The following is an 18,053-nucleotide window of genomic DNA, read 5'->3' as shown; positions in this document are numbered from 1 at the left end:
CAATGTCACGTCCAGAAAATCGAATCTCTTCAGGTTTGTCTGGATCGTTATTTTCAGTCCGAGGTTCTGGAATATCTTGGTCATCTCCTTTCTTATTCGGTCAGCTTCATGTCTCGACGCATACCTGAACACAGCCAGACCGTCGTCGTGATACAATCCGACGCCTCTGCCGTTGAACACATCCGCTATCATGACGAGGGCAAAGGCTACAACAAGCTCACACACTTCACTGAGCTCCATCATAGCACCCCATTGTCACGTCAAAGTGCTCGTTATGCCTTTTCGCCCAGCGCTTCTCCAGGCCAAACAGTAGCGATCGCCTGGAGTGGAAAATGATGTCAGACTCCTCCTGGGAGATGTTCGTGTAGCGGCGGGCAAATTCAATGGATCTCTGGAGGCGGTCTTCGGAGATTGAGGGATAGAAATCCACTACTAGTATATCAAAGCATACGAATATGCATCTTTTAATCTCAAAATGCCGTAATGGTCATACACAAACACGAAACTCTGAGTTACGAGAAAGATTTTTGGTCCCTGTTGTTCTGCCTTTATGTAATGCATTAATGGTCATACATGTACATGACATACTATGCAAATGGCAGAAACCAAAAAAAGAACCAATATAAAATTGAACTACTTCTCGAAGTACAAGTCCGACTCCGACTCCGAGTCTATAAGTATAAGTATAAGTAGTCATTGATGTAATTCGATCCAGTGCCGGCGCCAGTACTGCACCGTGTGGATCGAATCTCACCTTGCGCAACTCAAGATGTACACTACAAAAAAAAAAGGCAGATCCATCCGTTTTCTTGCTTTTCGCCCCCCCCCCCCCCTCTCCCTTTAATAAGCGAATACATTACACAGCATAATTGTACTTTTAAACACTTGGCTCCATACTAGTGTGATAGATAACAGGCCGGAATTTCTCCAGGGCATCACCTATGGGAACAAGACCATGCTTAGTGCAAGGACACCTGTACCTTCCAGCCACTGACAAGCACAGTGACGCCGTCCCACGTGGGTGCACAAATAATGACCGCAAGCAACGGTCACCGACTCACACACAGTAACGGCAATTCAAGCCTCAAAACCGTGTTCGAAACCGGCAAACCACACCAAACAGTAGATAGTTGCACAACAAAATGACTGCGCAAGCCAAAATCACTCCAGTAATGGTTGGACTGAGTATTGAAGGACGGACGAAACTCACAGTTCAGTCAACTGAAGGCAAAAGGCATAGGCAAGCACCGCTCCGCATAATCAACCTTCAATCAGGACTACAGTCTACACCATCATCTACAATAATTTACTGGTGACAACTAAAATTAATAGAAGAGAGCAGATACAGAACAGATCAACGGAACACATCCAGCCGCAATGACGTCAATGGCACATCAGCACTCCTCACGCTACAAGCGCTATCAAAATTATCTTGCTTCTGCCTGCAGAAGCAAGTGACTATGGGCACAAGAGAGAATGCTCAACAGTTGGCGCATGTATGTGATGACGATTATATGACTAGCCTTCCTATCGTGAAACAAACGTCACTATGACAATAATAGTATACATTTACCATAGATGCCGAGACTGACTATTTTAGGATTCAAGCAGTGCTACTTGCTTTCAAACTGAACTTGTAAATGTGGCGGGATTGCGATAAAGGGCTAATTCTGTCTGAGACAATACGGTACCCGAATAGAATGGCCTCCATGGGGGGGGGGGGGGGGGGTGCTACTTGCTTTCAAACTGAACTTGTAAATGTGGCAGGATTGCGATAAAGGGCTAATTCTGTCTGAGACAATACGATACCCGAATAGAATGGACTCCATGGGGGGAGGGGGAAGCAAATATTGTGTCATGACATGCAGATAGCCTGGGGGAGCATGTACTGTGTCATGTACTGTGTCATGTCTCAGAGATGGGGTAGCAGTTACTGTGTCATGGCTTAGAGATTGTATAGTAGCCTTCTTGACCCTGGCTGGTCTGAATACCGACAGGCTTGAGTTGGGACGTTGTGTAATACTCTCCCCCACCAACGGGTTGTTGCAGGCCGACAGGCTTGAGTTGGGACGTTGTGTAATACTCTCCCGCACCAACGGGTTGTTGCAGGCCGACGGGCTTGAGTTGGGAAGTTGTGTAATACTCTCCCGCACCTACAGGTTGTTGCAGGCCGACGGGCTTGAGTTGGGACGCTGTGTAGTAATCACCAGCGTCAATAGAGGGCGCTAGGCCAACTGCTTTCAGAGAAGGTCTACCAGCATCTGAGGAAGCAGCTGGTGGATTCACGGTACCGGATTGCTTTTTCTTGCCGCCAGCAGCTGGCCTGACTTTCACATCTTCATACCCGATTCTTGGTGCGCCAGGAGCGGGTAGCGGTCTTGACTGATTGACTGTGCGCTGTTGCATTTGACGCTGAGTGGCGTCTCGCGCCCTCTTGCTCTCACTGTCAATCTTTCTCTGGATTTCAGCTTGGCGTTGGTCTGTTGTGACAGCATGGCTGAGCTGCGTCTGCTTAGGTATGCTAACTCTCTGGCGCTTGTCGAGTTGAGCAGGCATTGTCGTTGATTTGGCTGGCTGCTGCTGCTGAGATGCTGGTCGCGTGGCGTTTCGGGCAGGCAACTTCGGTGCTTCTTGTAGCGAAACGCCAGAACGTTGTGCCTGTGTCCTGCTTGAAACCGCACTTAGGGACACTGGGTTCTGTATAGCAGCTGACGGTCGAGAAGATGTCTGAGGCACTGCAGGCAGGGTCCTTGATGTGTTGCTAGCCATTGTCCTGGCTCTGGCAGTTTGTGAACGAGAAGACAGATCTGTAGGTTCGTACATATCGCCTCCATTGACACCAGTGGATAGAGTGCTTGCAGGGTTAGGAGCACTCCTTGCCGTGGATCCCATTGCTGTGTAGTACTCGCCCTCACCCGTCGTTGTCTCTGCTGCCAGGGCGCTTGCCGGTGCTGCTGCTGTTGCTGCTGTTCCCGCTGCACCTCCCATGTCTTCATACACCTCCTGTGGTGATCCAGGTGGAAGAGCGGGTGGGGATGAAGCAGGCAATGTCGAGATGTTTAGTGTAACTGATGATGGTCGTGAACTAGAAGGTAGATCTGGGGGAAGATCCGATGCTGCTGAAGTGGAACGAACGGACCTGGTCGCACCACGCTTCGCCATTGGCACACCCCCACCAGCTTTGCTGCCAGTAGCCAATGTTTGGGCATTCTTCTTCTCTCCAGCAGCAGTGGAATGATTGGTAGGGCTTGGTTTTAGAGACGAGCTGCGACTCGGTATGGGTTGCCGCATGCTGCCATTTGTCGGTATACTGCCATTTGCCATACCTGTAGGAGATCTAGCTGCTGGACCACTGAAGTCATGCTTTACATACGCATTTGGCTTTGATGGTGTCCTTTTCAAGCTGCCACTGGCCATCATCTGCTGGAAAGGATCTGCTGGGTTCACGCTAGCGTCACCAATGCCATCAAGGCTGTCTAAATGGTCCATTCCATCTTCACCTTGGTACGCCGGGTTAAAGTGACCATCGTCTGATTCTGCAAAGCCTTGCATCCTCAGCATGACAGACGTGGAGGCAGTAGATTCAGAGCGATGTAGACCACCGCCCGTCTAAACTCCCAAAACACCACAGCATGTGGCACACACATGTGCACGCGCACACACGCACCAACACATACACGCACGCACACACACACACACACACACACACACACACACACACACACACACACACACACACACACACACACACACACACACACACACAACGTTATACATAAGAAGTTTAGGAAGATTATTTTGCACATCAGTACAGCATTGGGTATTACGCTCCTCGGCTTTCGTCTTGTTGAGCACTCTCAGTAGGCTGCTCTAGTGCTTCTGCATCACGCATTGCCCGCTACTTTTTGTAGTTTGAGCACTCTGGCGCTAGAGCGTCGAGCTATCTTAATGTCTGTGGCGCCTCCTTTGCACCATGGCTGGTAGCTCGGCCTATTTAGCTCGTAGCTGTACTGATGAGGCCTTTATGGCCGAAACAGCGTGCTGTCTACAGCATTGGGTACATCAGATGCCACTGCTATTCCTACTTCAAGTAGCTAACAGCAAACAAGGAAACCAAGCCTTAGGAATACACAACGGAGTGGACTCGCTGCACTGCACTCCTTTGTGACCTAAGATTTTATTATCTCAAGCATTTTCCTAACGTAATCGACTGCTGCTATAGAGCATTTTTCAAGGGCGGGTGTTGTGCCCGCTAGCGGCGTTCACCCCAAGATTCTCGTGAACAAGTCGCATGTCAAAAAGCATTGAAAAGTATACAGCATATGACAGGTTCGTCTCCACCAGCGCTTGGAGCGATTCTGATGCATGTTGCTTTTCTCCCAAGCTGTGGAAGGGCTTCCCGGCAACCGCTCTGACTCACGATCAAGTTGAACGCCATTCTAGCGCTTGTTTCACCACCACACATTCATTCCCGTACAAAGTGAACGTGGACTGGGCTTCACCTCTTCACCTGCGATTCAAAAACATTCTCGCCAACCTTGAAAAAGCTCTATTGCCTTGAAACATATGTGCTGACATTAAAATCAATGATAGCTTGCAAGAAATAGCTCTGCTAGAGTATTTTTGGTTGAGAGTTTTCTTGAAATTTGTTGTGATGAGGTCTTCGTTTAAGGCAAAGTAATGGCGCAAAATGCAAGACTATTTCCAGTGCATGGCGCATGTGCAGTTTTATCAATTGTTGTAAAAATGTACATACTCCTCTGCGCTAGCAACCATGTCCAAAGTGAAAAGTTTTGACCATGCCACGTCAATCGTGGTGAGGCCGGACTTATTGTCTTGCTCAGCTTGCCATGGCAGTGGATAGCAAAATTCCATACTCCACTTCCGAGGTTGCCATGGGCTGTAGCCATGGTATTTCGTAATATGCCTTGTACGATCATTTCTAAACACCTGTGGACTCCTTCATTAGCCCCTTAGAAACAGTCAAGGGGCACTGAGGTTTTACGTCAATGTTAGACCAGAGGTCGTGCAGCATGTCTGTGTATGATGGTCCTACCCGATGGCAGGTCCTGCCGGCAGGACCGGGGTCTGTGTAAGCTTTCATTAAAATATGAAGTCGAATCAGAATAGACTTTTGTCTTTCTCCGGGTGCAGATGCGGCGGATATGCTTTGGGATAACACCAAAAAGACGACACACAAGCCATAGCGGCCAACGTAACGTGGCAAGCCAAACACATGTACTGCAGTGCATCATCTGACGGATCAAGCTTAGAAAGTAGAGTCTGAGACGTGGAGCGGCTCCCGATTGCATACCTTCTTGTGGCTATAGAAGACCTCAGGCTGGTGGTGTTTAGAAATGTCAGCCCTTTTCCGTTTCCTGAGCACATACAAACACCGGGATATAGCATCTAAGACAATGAACAGTATGTGTATCAGATGTCAAGTGCAAGGAGTATTTCTGTGCGTTGTGACCGATGTGCTACTCCCTCCGTAAACAAAATCGTGGCAAAGAAAGTATAACATCAGTTGCAAAAAGTCTAATCCAGCAGAAATGGACAGGGCCCGATTAACCTTTTGTTCGAGTATTAAACACAAACAACACAGTCAACAGAATTCATACATCTTGTAGTTCTGTTGAGGCTATCAAAGAAACTGTGGCAGCTATCAAAGAAACTGTGGCAGCTCCCGTTTCAATAGCAGCCACTGCACTGTAACTGGAGACATGTCTTACTTGACGAAGATGACAAATAGCATTGCCACCATGATGAGAAGTACGCCACCAAGAGCACCACCAATGATGATAGGTGTGATGCTGCGTTCACCCTCTCCCTGGTTCTGTTCGCCTGCGGCAGGGCAAGAGATGGGACACGGGTATTCGCCAGCTCACCCACATACAATGTAGATGCGTAAATTCAACTGACTCAGTTCAAACATAGTGCAATACATTGCATGCTCAAATGCACCTCAATGCTGCGGATAGTGAACTTTCCAGCATACACTACATACATACAGTACATGACATTGTACATACATTCAGTCATCGCATCCAATGTATACGGTCATAGCATAATGGTAAAGGAATTGGCCGCTAACATCTTTCACTAAGACAATCCTATTTCGGCTTGGCGAGCAGCGAAATCCACACACAACGTAATATCCACCTAGCGAAACATGAAGATCATTGCGTGTAAAACAGGGATTGGACTTGCGTAGTCATACGTATGCAGTACGCAGTCATTGAGAGAACCGGGAACAAAAATGAAGCCTCTAGATGTATACCAAAGTCGATGACTAAAAAATCCTTACTCACCTGTTTGTTGTAAATCAGGTAGGACAGAGCTAGTAGGTGTCTCAGAGGATAGGCTTGAAGCTGAAAACTGAGCCACAGTGCTTGAAGAATCTGCCTGAGTGGTGGCTGTGGTACTTAGCGTGGGTGGATGATTGCTAGTAACTGTTGTTTCCTTGCTAGTCTGCACTGCAGTGACTTCATACGGTGTTGTAGGCACAATATTGGTTGTTGTCGCTGGTGCCGTTGGCCTTGCAGTTGTGAACTCTTGAATGGGCTCTGTCGGTATTGGCAGTGTTGCACGTGATGGTGTGGACGTTGGTGCTGCGGTGATTGGTGTCGTTGTTGGTGATGTGGTGATGGGTGTGGTTGTGGGCCTGGTCGTCGGTGTTGTCACTGTGGTCGGAAGCGTAGTTGGTATGGTAGTAGGGACGGTGGTAGGGGTAGTGGTAGGGATGGTGGTTGGTGTGGTGGTTGGTGTGGTGGTTAGTGTGGTGGTTGGTGTGGTGGTTGGTGTGGTGGTTGGTGTGGTGGTTGGTGTAGTGGTTGGTGTGGTGGTTGGTGTGGTAGTTGGTGTGGTGGTCGGAGTGGTAGTCGGTGTGGTAGTTGGTGTGGTGGTCGGAGTGGTGGTCGGAGTGGTAGTCGGAGTGGTGGTCGGTGTTGTTGTGGGTATATATACAGTTGTTGGAACATCTATAGGATGGGAAGAAAGACAAACATAATTGTTATACTCTCCTAAAGACTAATTTGGTGATGCCATCTTCAGTAGGTCCGTCAAATAGTAGTGGTGGATTTTTCTTTTGACCAGACAAGACCAGACGACACTAGCAGACACTAGCACGAACACTGCACCAGTCACACTCCACAACAGCTAGAAGTTGCTCCTGACAAGCCTTGTTTCGTTCCATTATGGTGTTGGGAACTCAACACCAACACCATAATGGAACGAAACAAGGCTTGTCAGGAGCAACTTCTAGCTGTTGTGGAGTGTGACTGGTGCAGTGTTCGTGCTAGTGTCTGCTAGTGTCGTCTGGTCTTGTCTGGTCAAAAGAAAAATCCACCTCTCCTAAAGACTGTGAAAAAGGAGTAGAGTGAATTGAGTTCAGGGACACCCAACTAACAATGATAACGACTTGATTTGAACAATGGAACTGCCTGCAGAAGTGGTTCATACATGATATAGACACCATACTACCAGTACGTGCAAACACTTACACAATGTGAGTGTGAAGGTTATCGACTTGTCGTTCTGTGTGTTGAAGGCGTTGTTCGTGCCCTTGCACGTGTATGTTGTCTGATCAGTAATCTGAAGATTGCATAGCTTCAGAGATCCGTCCACCCAATACTAGAAGTGACAAACATCAACACAGCATGCATGCCAATGAGGAAGACGCCATGGAGTCGCTACCATAACGCTGCAAACCAGGTCGTACGCCCACTAACAGGACACAGCCTGCATGTTCAGTCCTGGGTAGGTATGCGCACGCAACCACATGCACATACGCTTACAAATATATCACGTCTCAATACCATGCACACCACTAGCAACAGCAACAAGCACCAGCACCAGCACCACCACTGCCAGTGGCAGCAACGGCAGCGGTAGCACACAAGTGGCAGCACCAGCAGCAGATCAATGAAAAAGAAAATAGGCGTATGCATGGTTCTGTAAGACGATGCTGCTCACCTGATTGGCTGTAGTGGTAGGACTTGCAATAGTCCACTGGATTGAAGGCACTGGATATCCAACCGTAGGGCATGTCAGTAGAATGCAGTCTCCAGCCAGATAGGACCTACTTGTGACCGTTGGAACAAGCGTCACTGACGCTGCAGGAAAATAAAACGACCATGCAGAAGAAAAAACAACACAGTAAGAAACTGTATACTATCGATATGACATTGCTCACCACGTCTCCGCAGTGTAACATATATGTTCAGCACTCATGGACCAGGACACCCGGATGGACAGACCTTTTCCGGTTCTTACCACTGGAATGCAGAAACCCTGCCGGCTTCCTGGAAATCCATCAAGTCTGATGACTGGTTACTGCCGTGAGGTGAATTTATCAGGGCAACGAAACATTGTAGGAATGGAAGTAGTTGACCAAATTTGAGACAAGTGACTGGCCAGAGTCTGTGGAGGACAACCGTTTTTACTCGAAACCCATTCTGAAACTTGCAAACAAAAGCACAAATCTAGGGCTTGGGTGTGGAAGAGAAAGTAGAACATTTGGAAATCTGTTAGAGTTCGTACAGCGATACAAATCACCCAATGTTCCACTTACCCTCTGGAGATGAGGCAATAGATACGCATACACTGTCGTAGCGGACACGCCCGTCAGCACCCAGGGCACTGTTTGATGTTAGCGACAAGACAAGTTTGGATAGGGCGGATGGGGCAGAGACGGACCACTGCATCCAGTACCAGTCAGCGAGCTTGAGTTGAGATGAGGTGGGTACCTTGGAGGTCTCCGAAAGCTTTTTGTTGGCACTTGAATACAGTGCATAGGTGATCTTTGGCGTCGGGGGAGACACACCACTTGAGAGCGAGTGCTGTGCCACACGCATTCTGTGAGTAGGACAAAGATGGAGTGCATTTTGGGTACAGTCATTGTGCCGCGTCAATACAGTACTTGGAGCACGTGGCATTATTTTGCCGATCAAATTTGATATACCGGTAGTGCAGTAAATATACATGACTCGCACACTCAAGATTCGATCCACCCATGCTCCGCGGCATCCCAAAGTGAGTACGATATTCTGACTAAGATGGTACTTTCTGAAGTCTCAGTGCAATAATTATGTCATACCATTGAAAGTAGACCATTTGCCTCCAGTTCTGTCAATATGCATACTGGCTCTTCGTCTGAGCTTGCTAGGGTTCTTGACATGTTTCCATGCCTGGTGAGGATCATGCCATCACTTTTGTTTTAAAGTCTATAGCCCAAAAATGAGATCACTCATCGACGAATGAACCAGCCAAATTACCAAATTTGTTTCGGTCAATCCTGGTGCAAGGTCTACATACTTGGCCAGTGAATAGCACAGTGCACCGCCAACTCACCTGATATTCATGGTGGTGACTTTCACAGGAGGAAGATTGATGTCCTGCGTCAGAGCAGGAATGTCCGTAGTTTGAGGTGTTGACTGGGAAAGGTAGAAGTAAGATGATGCTGGGTCGGCACCAGTATATGTCACACTGCTCGCCGTGTCTCCGCTAACCGTCCTCCAGCCGTCTAGGCCAAGGCCAGCCTCACGGTTGACGACCAAGTTGTTTGCACAGGAGTCTACGGGTGAAAAACGATCATAAGCATGCTCTCAATTACAATGACGTGAAGAGATGAGATTTTTGAACCGAATAGTACCAAAAAAATTATACATTCGGACGCCTCTTATCCGGGCACCTTGGGACCGGGCATTTCCCGTATCTCAGATTTGTCCGTATCTCAGGAAACCTCATCTACCATGTATCATAATCATTTTTGAAGAAGTTTATTTGGAACGTATTGCACATGTTCAGGATAAAAAAGGAGCCCATTGATAAAAATGTGTAATTACATAGGTCGGCAGTGAAAATAGCACTTCCTGTACATACCGTACTTCTCCACATATAAGCCCATGGGCTTATATGTGAAAATTTGCTACAAAAAATATTTCTTGCTTTGTGAACATGTTCGGGTAGAAGCCCATGCGCTTATATGTGCAATAACGGTTTGTCTGTGTCCTAAACAACGGTGTTATCACAATGCTTAGCAGTATATTCAGCTCCCGGGTGTTTCACCAATAGTGTTCACATATTAGCCCATGCGCTTATAATTAGGGCTCAAACGGTCACGGTTTTACCCCTGACGGTTAACTGCTAAGCTAACGGTCGGTTAACCGGTTATAACCTATAACTAAAGTATAAGCCACGGCAAACCTGCGGACTGTTTTCTAACCGTATATTTGACTATACTCATTCAAAAAATGTATCCTTTTCAGTACAACGCACACTTGTACATTCTCTTGCATGCTCATTCATACATACTCTCACACCAAGAGACCAGATATGACCGAGTTGACAGCCCAGAAATTGCGTACGCGTGCGACAGCCCGCGAAAGGGCACACTTTGCAACGACCTGATACTTGAAAAACTGACTGAAAAGTTACTGCGTAACCGTTATCTTATCGGTTAACCGTTAATTCTTCGTAACCGGTCTGCAACCGGTTAATCGGACTAACCGTTTGAGCCCTACTTATAATTGGGGGGGGGGGGGGGTGCGCTTATGTCCGGACATAAGCACATGCGCTTATATGTGCGGAAGTACGGTACGGAAAAAAGCTCAAAAACCCCAAATTCGAAGCATTTGTGCCATAGGAACTCAAGCTGAAGGTGCCCGGTAGAGAGACGTGCCCGTATCTGAGGCGTCCGGATAAGAGGCGTTTGAGTGTATTGCCACTGTGCAATGCCAATCTTTAAAACAAAACTCCTTGAACACGGTTACATGTATACCCGTGCCTGTACAGTTTTACTCTACAAATGTACCCACATCTTTTGAAAAAATTTATCGCAACACTCGAGCATCCTTTGAACTCCTTCCCTTGCCATAACCATGAAACTCCTTCAGGAACGGTGCCCAACAATGTTTTCCGTTTGTTTCCATGTTCCATATAGACACTGTGAAACTTACAGAGAAGACTGTAGTTGATTACTGGTGACTTCATACTATACAGAGTGGAAAGCAGCGATACTTGGCTATTGCTATTTGCTGAAGATCCAAGGATCTGTACTACTGATAGACCCACGCTGCTGATGATTTCACTCGTGCCACTGATGGCTGACTTGGAGAGACTGCTTCCATCCGAAAGCTGCCACGTGGGCCGTGGCTGCGGACGTGCAGCTTCGTCGGTTGAGAAGCCAGCAAAGAACGCCGATCTCCTGCCGTCTTGAAGGTACTGGAGATTGGAAGCGCTGTTCAAGGAGTTGGTGGGTGACACTGTACAGGCGACACGCAGTCAAGAGACGATCAAAGTGTCAGTAGTGTGACCCGTGCACGGTCATAGCCAGCATCAGGGAGTAGAAAAATACCGGTAATTTACGACTCCCCGATGCTAGCATGTTAGCATGCAATCTTTCCCACACAATCACCCAGCCAGCCTCTAGCTCTGTCTGTGATGCTATGCACCTGACCGACACTAGTGATACACTTTATTGAAGGAGTACAACAATAAGTTAGACCTATATTCAGGGGAGCACATTGGAGACGGAGTAGCAACAAGAGAGGAAATATACATGTTGTCCGTGAGTTTTAAAAACATTACCAATGCCTTCAAATCCCTTGCTCAGACTGCAATCATTGGCATTAACATTGACATGTTATTTCAAGGATTCTCCAAAAGGCAAATGGATGCCTATCAAAGGGAGTCTCCGCCAACAGAACACTAAGTGAGAGGAGATGAGAGGTGAGAGGTGAGAGCGCAATCCCTTACCAAGAACAGATAGTGCAAAGCAGCGACGGTCGCGGTTAACATTGCTCACGGTGCTCACACAAGAGTATACACCAGAGTCGGCATCACTCAGCGATCTAATTGAGAGATACCCATTGTACGCATAGTTGGCAAACAGCCATCCACCGCTGCTTGATCTGCTGGTGCTGATGGAATAGCGGCCGCCGTTGTTCAGTTTTTTCCCGTTGAAATACCAGTCGACTCTACCGCTACTGCTCGAGTACACAAAGCGACATGTGTACGATGCTGTCGAACCCTTGTGGAAAGATCGGTATGTTGTGAGCTTAGTAGTGATGTAATAAGAGGAGCCTGTGGAACATGATACAAACACAGTATTGGTCTAATACTTCAAGCTGTACGAGAGATGCATAGAATAGAACATCAGTATGATTATGTCCCTGGGTATATAACCTGGTAAAGCTTCACTGGAGACCAACTCCTATTCCGCAGGCTGTTCGGTCTCACTCCTAGATTATTAAGGATGCATGTGTGTGTGTGTCCCATTAACCTTCTTGGCTGAACCAGTGGTGCAAATGCCAATACAAGTACACTCGTATCTCACTTATCCGGTGACCAAGTACTGCCCATACTGACTGGAAGTGTCCATAACTCTGAATCACATATGTTTCAATGGGGAAGAGCCAGAGAACTGGCACATAACATCACCATTGCATGTGTGTGTGTGTCCCATTAACCTTCTTGGCTGAACCAGTGGTGCAAATGCCAATACAAGTACACTCGTATCTCACTTATCCGGTGACCAAGTACTGCCCATACTGACTGGAAGTGTCCATAACTCTGAATCACATATGTTTCAATGGGGAAGAGCCAGAGAACTGGCACATAACATCACCATTTCCGCAAAAAAATGGTGAAAGAGTAGTGTCTTGAGATTTCAACTAAAACTCCTCCACAGGGTGGACCAAGGTGCCCGTAACTGGCTTCGATGTTCGGATAAAAAAATAAAAAAGTAAATTATCGTGTCCGTTCCCGAAGGGAACTCACGACGGCCGCTAACACCCGGTAAACCCTAGCGGCAGATGCAGCGCCTAATGTTCGGATAAGAGAGACATTAGCGATGCAACAGCAACACAACGAAACAACATCTACATGTACATGTATAGTTAAAGTTAATACGTGTTACTTGAGGCTTGCTCCTGCATTTTGCAAGCAGTTAACAACAGCTTCCATGACTCAAACTCTCTTCCAGTCACAGAGTGCACAGCGCTGCTCCAACCATTCAATTTGGCTGAGAACAGACAGCTCCCGGCAACGGATCTCGGACACTGAACTCACTCAGTTTGGTAGTGACGGCATGCACACAGAATGCTGACAGCGAGTTTTTTAGCTGCCTCGTCCCGGTGTGTTCTGCTTAGGAAACTCTTACTAGGTGCTGATCACTCTGAGACTGACTGAGGCAGAATTCTACAAAGTAATGACCATACTAGTACAGTGGTCCCTCTATAATCCGGCACCATTTGTGCCACGGAAAATCAGCTGGATTAGGGAGGGTGCTGGATTAACAAATCTGATTTTCTGCTAGAACGTGCATGAAGAGGACATTTTGGCTACTGCAAATTGTGCTGGTTTATCGAGGGTGCTGGATTATAAAGTGCTGGATTAGAGAGGGACGACTGTATAGTCAGATGGCGGGACTGGAAGGATTCTCTGTAGTGTCATATGCCACTGTCTCAAATCACGGCTCTACTTACTGGTAGAACTTGAAGACAATATTGCCGCGTTAGACCAGACGCTCCCTCTGGCGTTGACTGCTTTGCAGTAAACCGTCCCAGAAGATCTACTCTTGAGGGTGAGCATGGAGTGTCCCGATGATAACGTGCCAATGCTGACAGAACCACTAGGTACCAGTTTAGAGGATGTCTTGCTATTCTGTATGCGCACATCACAAAGGTACACGGGTATAACTTAGTGGTACTCCAATACTTGGTACTAGTATTGGACTAACAACAGCGGACAATGGGCACAATACCAATCATAGTTGCCCCCCCCCCCCCCCTCGATACTTTGGTCGTCATTTCCCACTGCAATGGCGGTTAACTCAAACCCTGGTTATAACGGTCAACTGCCCCCTATTTTAGTTCAGATTTTAGGTCATAAAAGGTCTTTAGTATAATAGTATGTTAATAACTGGTAAAATACTCAATCTGCGGACAGAACTGTAAAAAGAATATTCGGATCGTTCGAAACACTCCTGTCTAAGAAAATCTTAAATCATCGAGTGTGTTCATGCTCGCCAGCAGCAGTATCAGAACCTGTAATAGTAAGAGCGTCAGAAACCATTAGCCTGATGGTCCCAACACAGTTTGAGAGGGAAGACTGTCATGGTCAGTGTCATGTTTATATACATATATTCCATATTTCCAATTGAATTAACCATGACTTAGTAGTGTCTCCGAGGAACTTTTTTTCCAATTGAATTAGTTCTAAAAACACCACATGCCCTCCTTGAATTATCACATTCACCATCACGACCGCCTCCACATGCCCTCCGGTTGTTTACTATTCTCTTAATTCTTAGCCAATCAACATTGTGATTGATACGATAAGTTACTTTGCTTTCCCCAGCCGAGGACGTGCAGCCTTGCATGCTCAGCGGTGGCAATACCAGGTCCTGCCTCATTACTGACCCAGAGCAGGCATACTGGCACAGGGGTAGTCACAAGTTCACGCCACAAACTCAGCCATTGCACAAAATACTTGACACAAACACAAATGGAAAGAAACGTGTTCTCCTTACAAGGTACCACTCGTAGGTTGGCAGAGGATAACCCGACGCGAAGCACATGAACTGCGCTTGGTACGGATTAGTGCTAGCAGCAGATGTGATGACCAAGCTGCTGGGATGAAGCAGTATTTTGGGAAGGACTGGTGGTTCAAGCACAAACACAAATCATAGTACCAAGTTAAACATGGGCAGTGTAACTTACTGAACCATGTATGCATGGATGTCAGCACGCATGCACTTTCACACGAATGCCTACACCTTGAGTATAACGGTTTTAAGTGTAGCCACCGCATGTGCCATTTCTCACACATACAGCAAAACCTGTCAAGGCAACCAGTCGGATAAGGCGACCACCTGTTCTAGAAGATCACTGAAACCAGGACCAAGGGATGCTATTTCCAGCCAAATGACCCTGGATAAGGAGAGCACCTGGTAACAGAGACCACGTTTTGAAGGTCCCGTGAGCATTCGTCTTAGACAGGTTCCACTGTACACAGTTCTAATCAACTTTAACTGGAAAATTCCAATTTCTCGTCCCGAAAAAAACAATTTCAGCAGAGCAGCTATGCTAGACCACACATTCAAAATAGACTTGAGAGAAGATAGAGAGATAATGATGTGTGAAGACTCGCATACAGAATCATACAGTGAAACCTGTCTAAGACGACCACCCACAAGGGACGAGAAAAGTGGTCACCCTGGCCAGGTGGTCTTCTTATCCAGGTTCAGTGGATCACGTGACCATATTCACATGTGATAACATCACATGTGAATATGGTCAATTATATGGTCAATTTATATAGTCAATTATATGAGTATGTAAGGAAAAAAGATGGGGTGGAATTATGGTCAATTATATCATTTTCCCCGTTTGCGTCTTTCTCTCAAACCAGTAATATTTTATGACTTGGGGCTCCCTGCGTGACAGTTTGTACGTGAATTGCGTGGGTTACAGTGAGGGCTGCGTCCCACCCGCCTGTGTGGATTCACAGGAAGTGTGAGTTACGAAGTCTGAAGAAAATGTTGAACGGCCTCAGGCTGCTGGGATGGCGGCTACACCATAGCTCAGTGGTTAGAGCATCACTGAATACAGGCGAGGGTCCCTGGTTCAAGTCCTGGTGGTGACAGTCAATTTTTTCTTCAGACTTTTCCCGTTTGCGTCTTTCCCTCAAACCAGTGTATATCATTTTGATCAATTATATCACTTTGATCAGTGTATCATACTGCTCGCACTTACACTAATAGCATGACGTACGTGTACATGTATGTGCCTGGGGGCCCTCAGACCTGTCAAGTGTCGTGCATGCACCATGTACATCTACACTTCCTGCGCTGATGTTTAGATCTACCATGCATGGTGTACAGTGCAATGCATACATAGACATGTACTAGCAGGGTGCAACGCGGTCCCGGGAAGGTGGTCGTCGGTCGCGTTGAGCGAGTGGTCGCCTTATCCGAACTGTTTTGAACATGAATGCGTCCGTGACAAGGAAAAGTGGTCGCCATGGTTGAGTGATCGCCATATCCGAATGGTCGCCATTACAGGTCTTACTGTATGATGCTGCAGAGGAATGGTGGTGAAACGACACTGCCAAAATGGTGGTAAATACACACCTGCCCACAAAGCGCTCTCCAAACTGCAAAGTTCTACCAAAGAGTCCCTCTGCCTCTGGGGTTACAAATGGGTGTGCATTTACCCCCCTTTCTCCACACATTGAACAGTACGAATACCAACAACGCCATCAATAGTACAGCCTGCGGCCTAAACCTACTGTATGCTACAACGGCTATGTCAGAGTAGATTGTCCCGTATTGGTTGCTGGCTTTACACGTGTACCAGCCAGTCACGTTGTATGCTTCCGCTAACGTGTCGATGTTGGTGAAGCCCATCACGCCGTGGAAAAAGACCGGCTGCGGCAGCATTTTGGTAACCTCAACGGCGTCATCATTGCGCAGCCACGTAGTTGTAGGCTTGGGATATCCTGAAGCGAGGCAGGCAATATTGAATGAGGCTGATTTGATGTAGTATACCATGTTGTTGGTGACGCTACTCGTGTCAAAAGACGGCTTCTGACCTGCAAAAGCGCAACATGTGAGACACATCAACACAGACTGCATCAGACTCAGTGCATTTACATTGATGTCACCATTACGGTCGCTACTTTAGAATTTTTTTACCGTGCAGAACTGCATTCAGGGGCATCGCACATGGTACGGTCACTACGGTATTGACCGTACCACTATTTGACCCAAGTACCCCGTGAATCAATAAAATGCACTGATTTGGGCTCTAATTTTCCAAATGTTTCGGCTCAGTCACCCCTCCCCCATGAGTAAATTGCACTTCAGATGGCTGACCGTACCACACTAAGTTACCTTCCGACGCCCCCGGCATTGTAGACTATGTGCAACGCTATCTGCCAATGCTAGCAACTACAATCACCTGATGAGAACATTATGATGGGCATCTAATGATCAATACTCGAAGCCAGTTCAGTATGCAACCTACCTCTCACTCTTCAACACCACAGCAGGGCCCCATTTCAAATTTACACATGCCTCTTCTGATTTCTGTTTTGTTGGCTATCCAAATACATGTAAAATAGTCGGATCACAAGAAGTCTTGAAGGGGTTGGCATCGCCAAGTTAAGTACAACGTGCTGCAAGATTTTCCAGAATTCATTCCCTTGCTGGCATGCGGCGGTGTTCGTGTTGGAAAAGTAAGTGCTAAGAACAAATCAAGTTGCAAGCGCATTGAGGGAATCCCTTACCGACTGTGGTAGCACTGGATGCATGTCGAATAGTTAGTCCGGCCATAAGGAGCACGGTAACAAGCCGCAAAAGTGGGCTGGCAGTGAGCGAGAACACCATCCTCCTCCGCCCTTGATGTACACACTGGCTGCCTCAGCTTGAAAGCGGAGGATGCGGCCTGGCAACACTCAACAGAAACATCGATGTTCCACGAATGGCCCCTACAAAGTCGTCTTTGCTGAAAAATATTTTGCTTCATATTCCGTAGTCATTCTGTATGACCATAAATGACGCCCATTTGAAGCACGGGGTTGGCTGGTTTCTTGCTGTCATTGTGCGCCACCAAAATTCCATTCTGTGACCTCCACAAGCGTCGCCAAACCTTTGCCAAGGCTTTGGCAGGAGCGCAGCGCAACACTGACAGAGGTAGTGCTGCTGTGCAGCTCTGTGATCACGTGCTGCAATGATTGATGGTAGTGTGTATGCTTAGTTATGTCGTTATGACTGACTGTGTGTTTAGTGAGCGCTACCATACAAAGAAGTGTCGTGGGGATACCGTGTCCGCAGTTCTAGAGTCGAGACTTACTTGTGACATTTCTGCAGCGCGGCCCAGATGTCAGCAGTGCCTATGACGTTGGTTCCCCACATAACAAGGCTGGACTGCATGATGTGGTATGCCTGATCCGTAGTCTACCACCAAGACCGTCAGAATAGCCGCGTCATGGAAAGGAGAGAGCCTAGCCGTTCCGCGATCCGAATGCACGTGATTCAACGAAACACT

The 18,053-nt window shown here is 47.2% G+C and overlaps 1 protein-coding gene across 1 annotated transcript; it reads right to left on the bottom strand.

Annotated features, from left to right (window-relative positions):
- Positions 1–1,129: 1,129 nt before the first annotated feature.
- On the bottom strand, positions 1,130–17,653 carry LOC135827255 (mucin-5AC-like). The gene is made up of 14 exons (XM_065339785.1): positions 17,293–17,653; positions 16,294–16,596; positions 14,534–14,661; positions 13,488–13,665; positions 11,758–12,084; positions 10,959–11,264; positions 9,352–9,574; positions 8,573–8,856; positions 7,975–8,114; positions 7,503–7,632; positions 6,312–6,980; positions 5,733–5,844; positions 5,315–5,378; positions 1,130–3,609 (listed from the first exon to the last, which is right to left on the bottom strand). The coding sequence occupies exons 1-14, from the start codon at positions 17,390–17,392 to the stop codon at positions 1,939–1,941; spliced, it is 4,635 nt and encodes a 1,544-aa protein (XP_065195857.1). The 5' UTR covers positions 17,393–17,653; the 3' UTR covers positions 1,130–1,938.
- Between the last annotated feature and the right edge of the window lie 400 nt (positions 17,654–18,053).

This window comes from Sycon ciliatum, chromosome 1, assembly GCF_964019385.1.
Source record: "Sycon ciliatum chromosome 1, ocSycCili1.1, whole genome shotgun sequence".
NCBI lineage: Eukaryota > Metazoa > Porifera > Calcarea > Leucosolenida > Sycettidae > Sycon > Sycon ciliatum.
This window is presented reverse-complemented; position numbering and strand designations above follow the sequence as displayed.

What these genes read in the sequence shown, in the direction of transcription:
- LOC135827255 (XM_065339785.1), bottom strand. Translation starts at nt 17,392, where the DNA reads ATGGTGTTCTCGCTCACTGCCAGCCCACTTTTGCGGCTTGTTACCGTG. An exon ending in ATTGTCTTCAAGTTCTACCA is followed by an intron (nt 12,085 to 13,487) that starts GTAAGTAGAGCC and finishes CATGTTCCACAG; the next exon opens with GCTCCTCTTATTACATCACT. An exon ending in TATTGCCTCATCTCCAGAGG is followed by an intron (nt 8,115 to 8,572) that starts GTAAGTGGAACA and finishes ATTTTCCTGCAG; the next exon opens with CGTCAGTGACGCTTGTTCCA.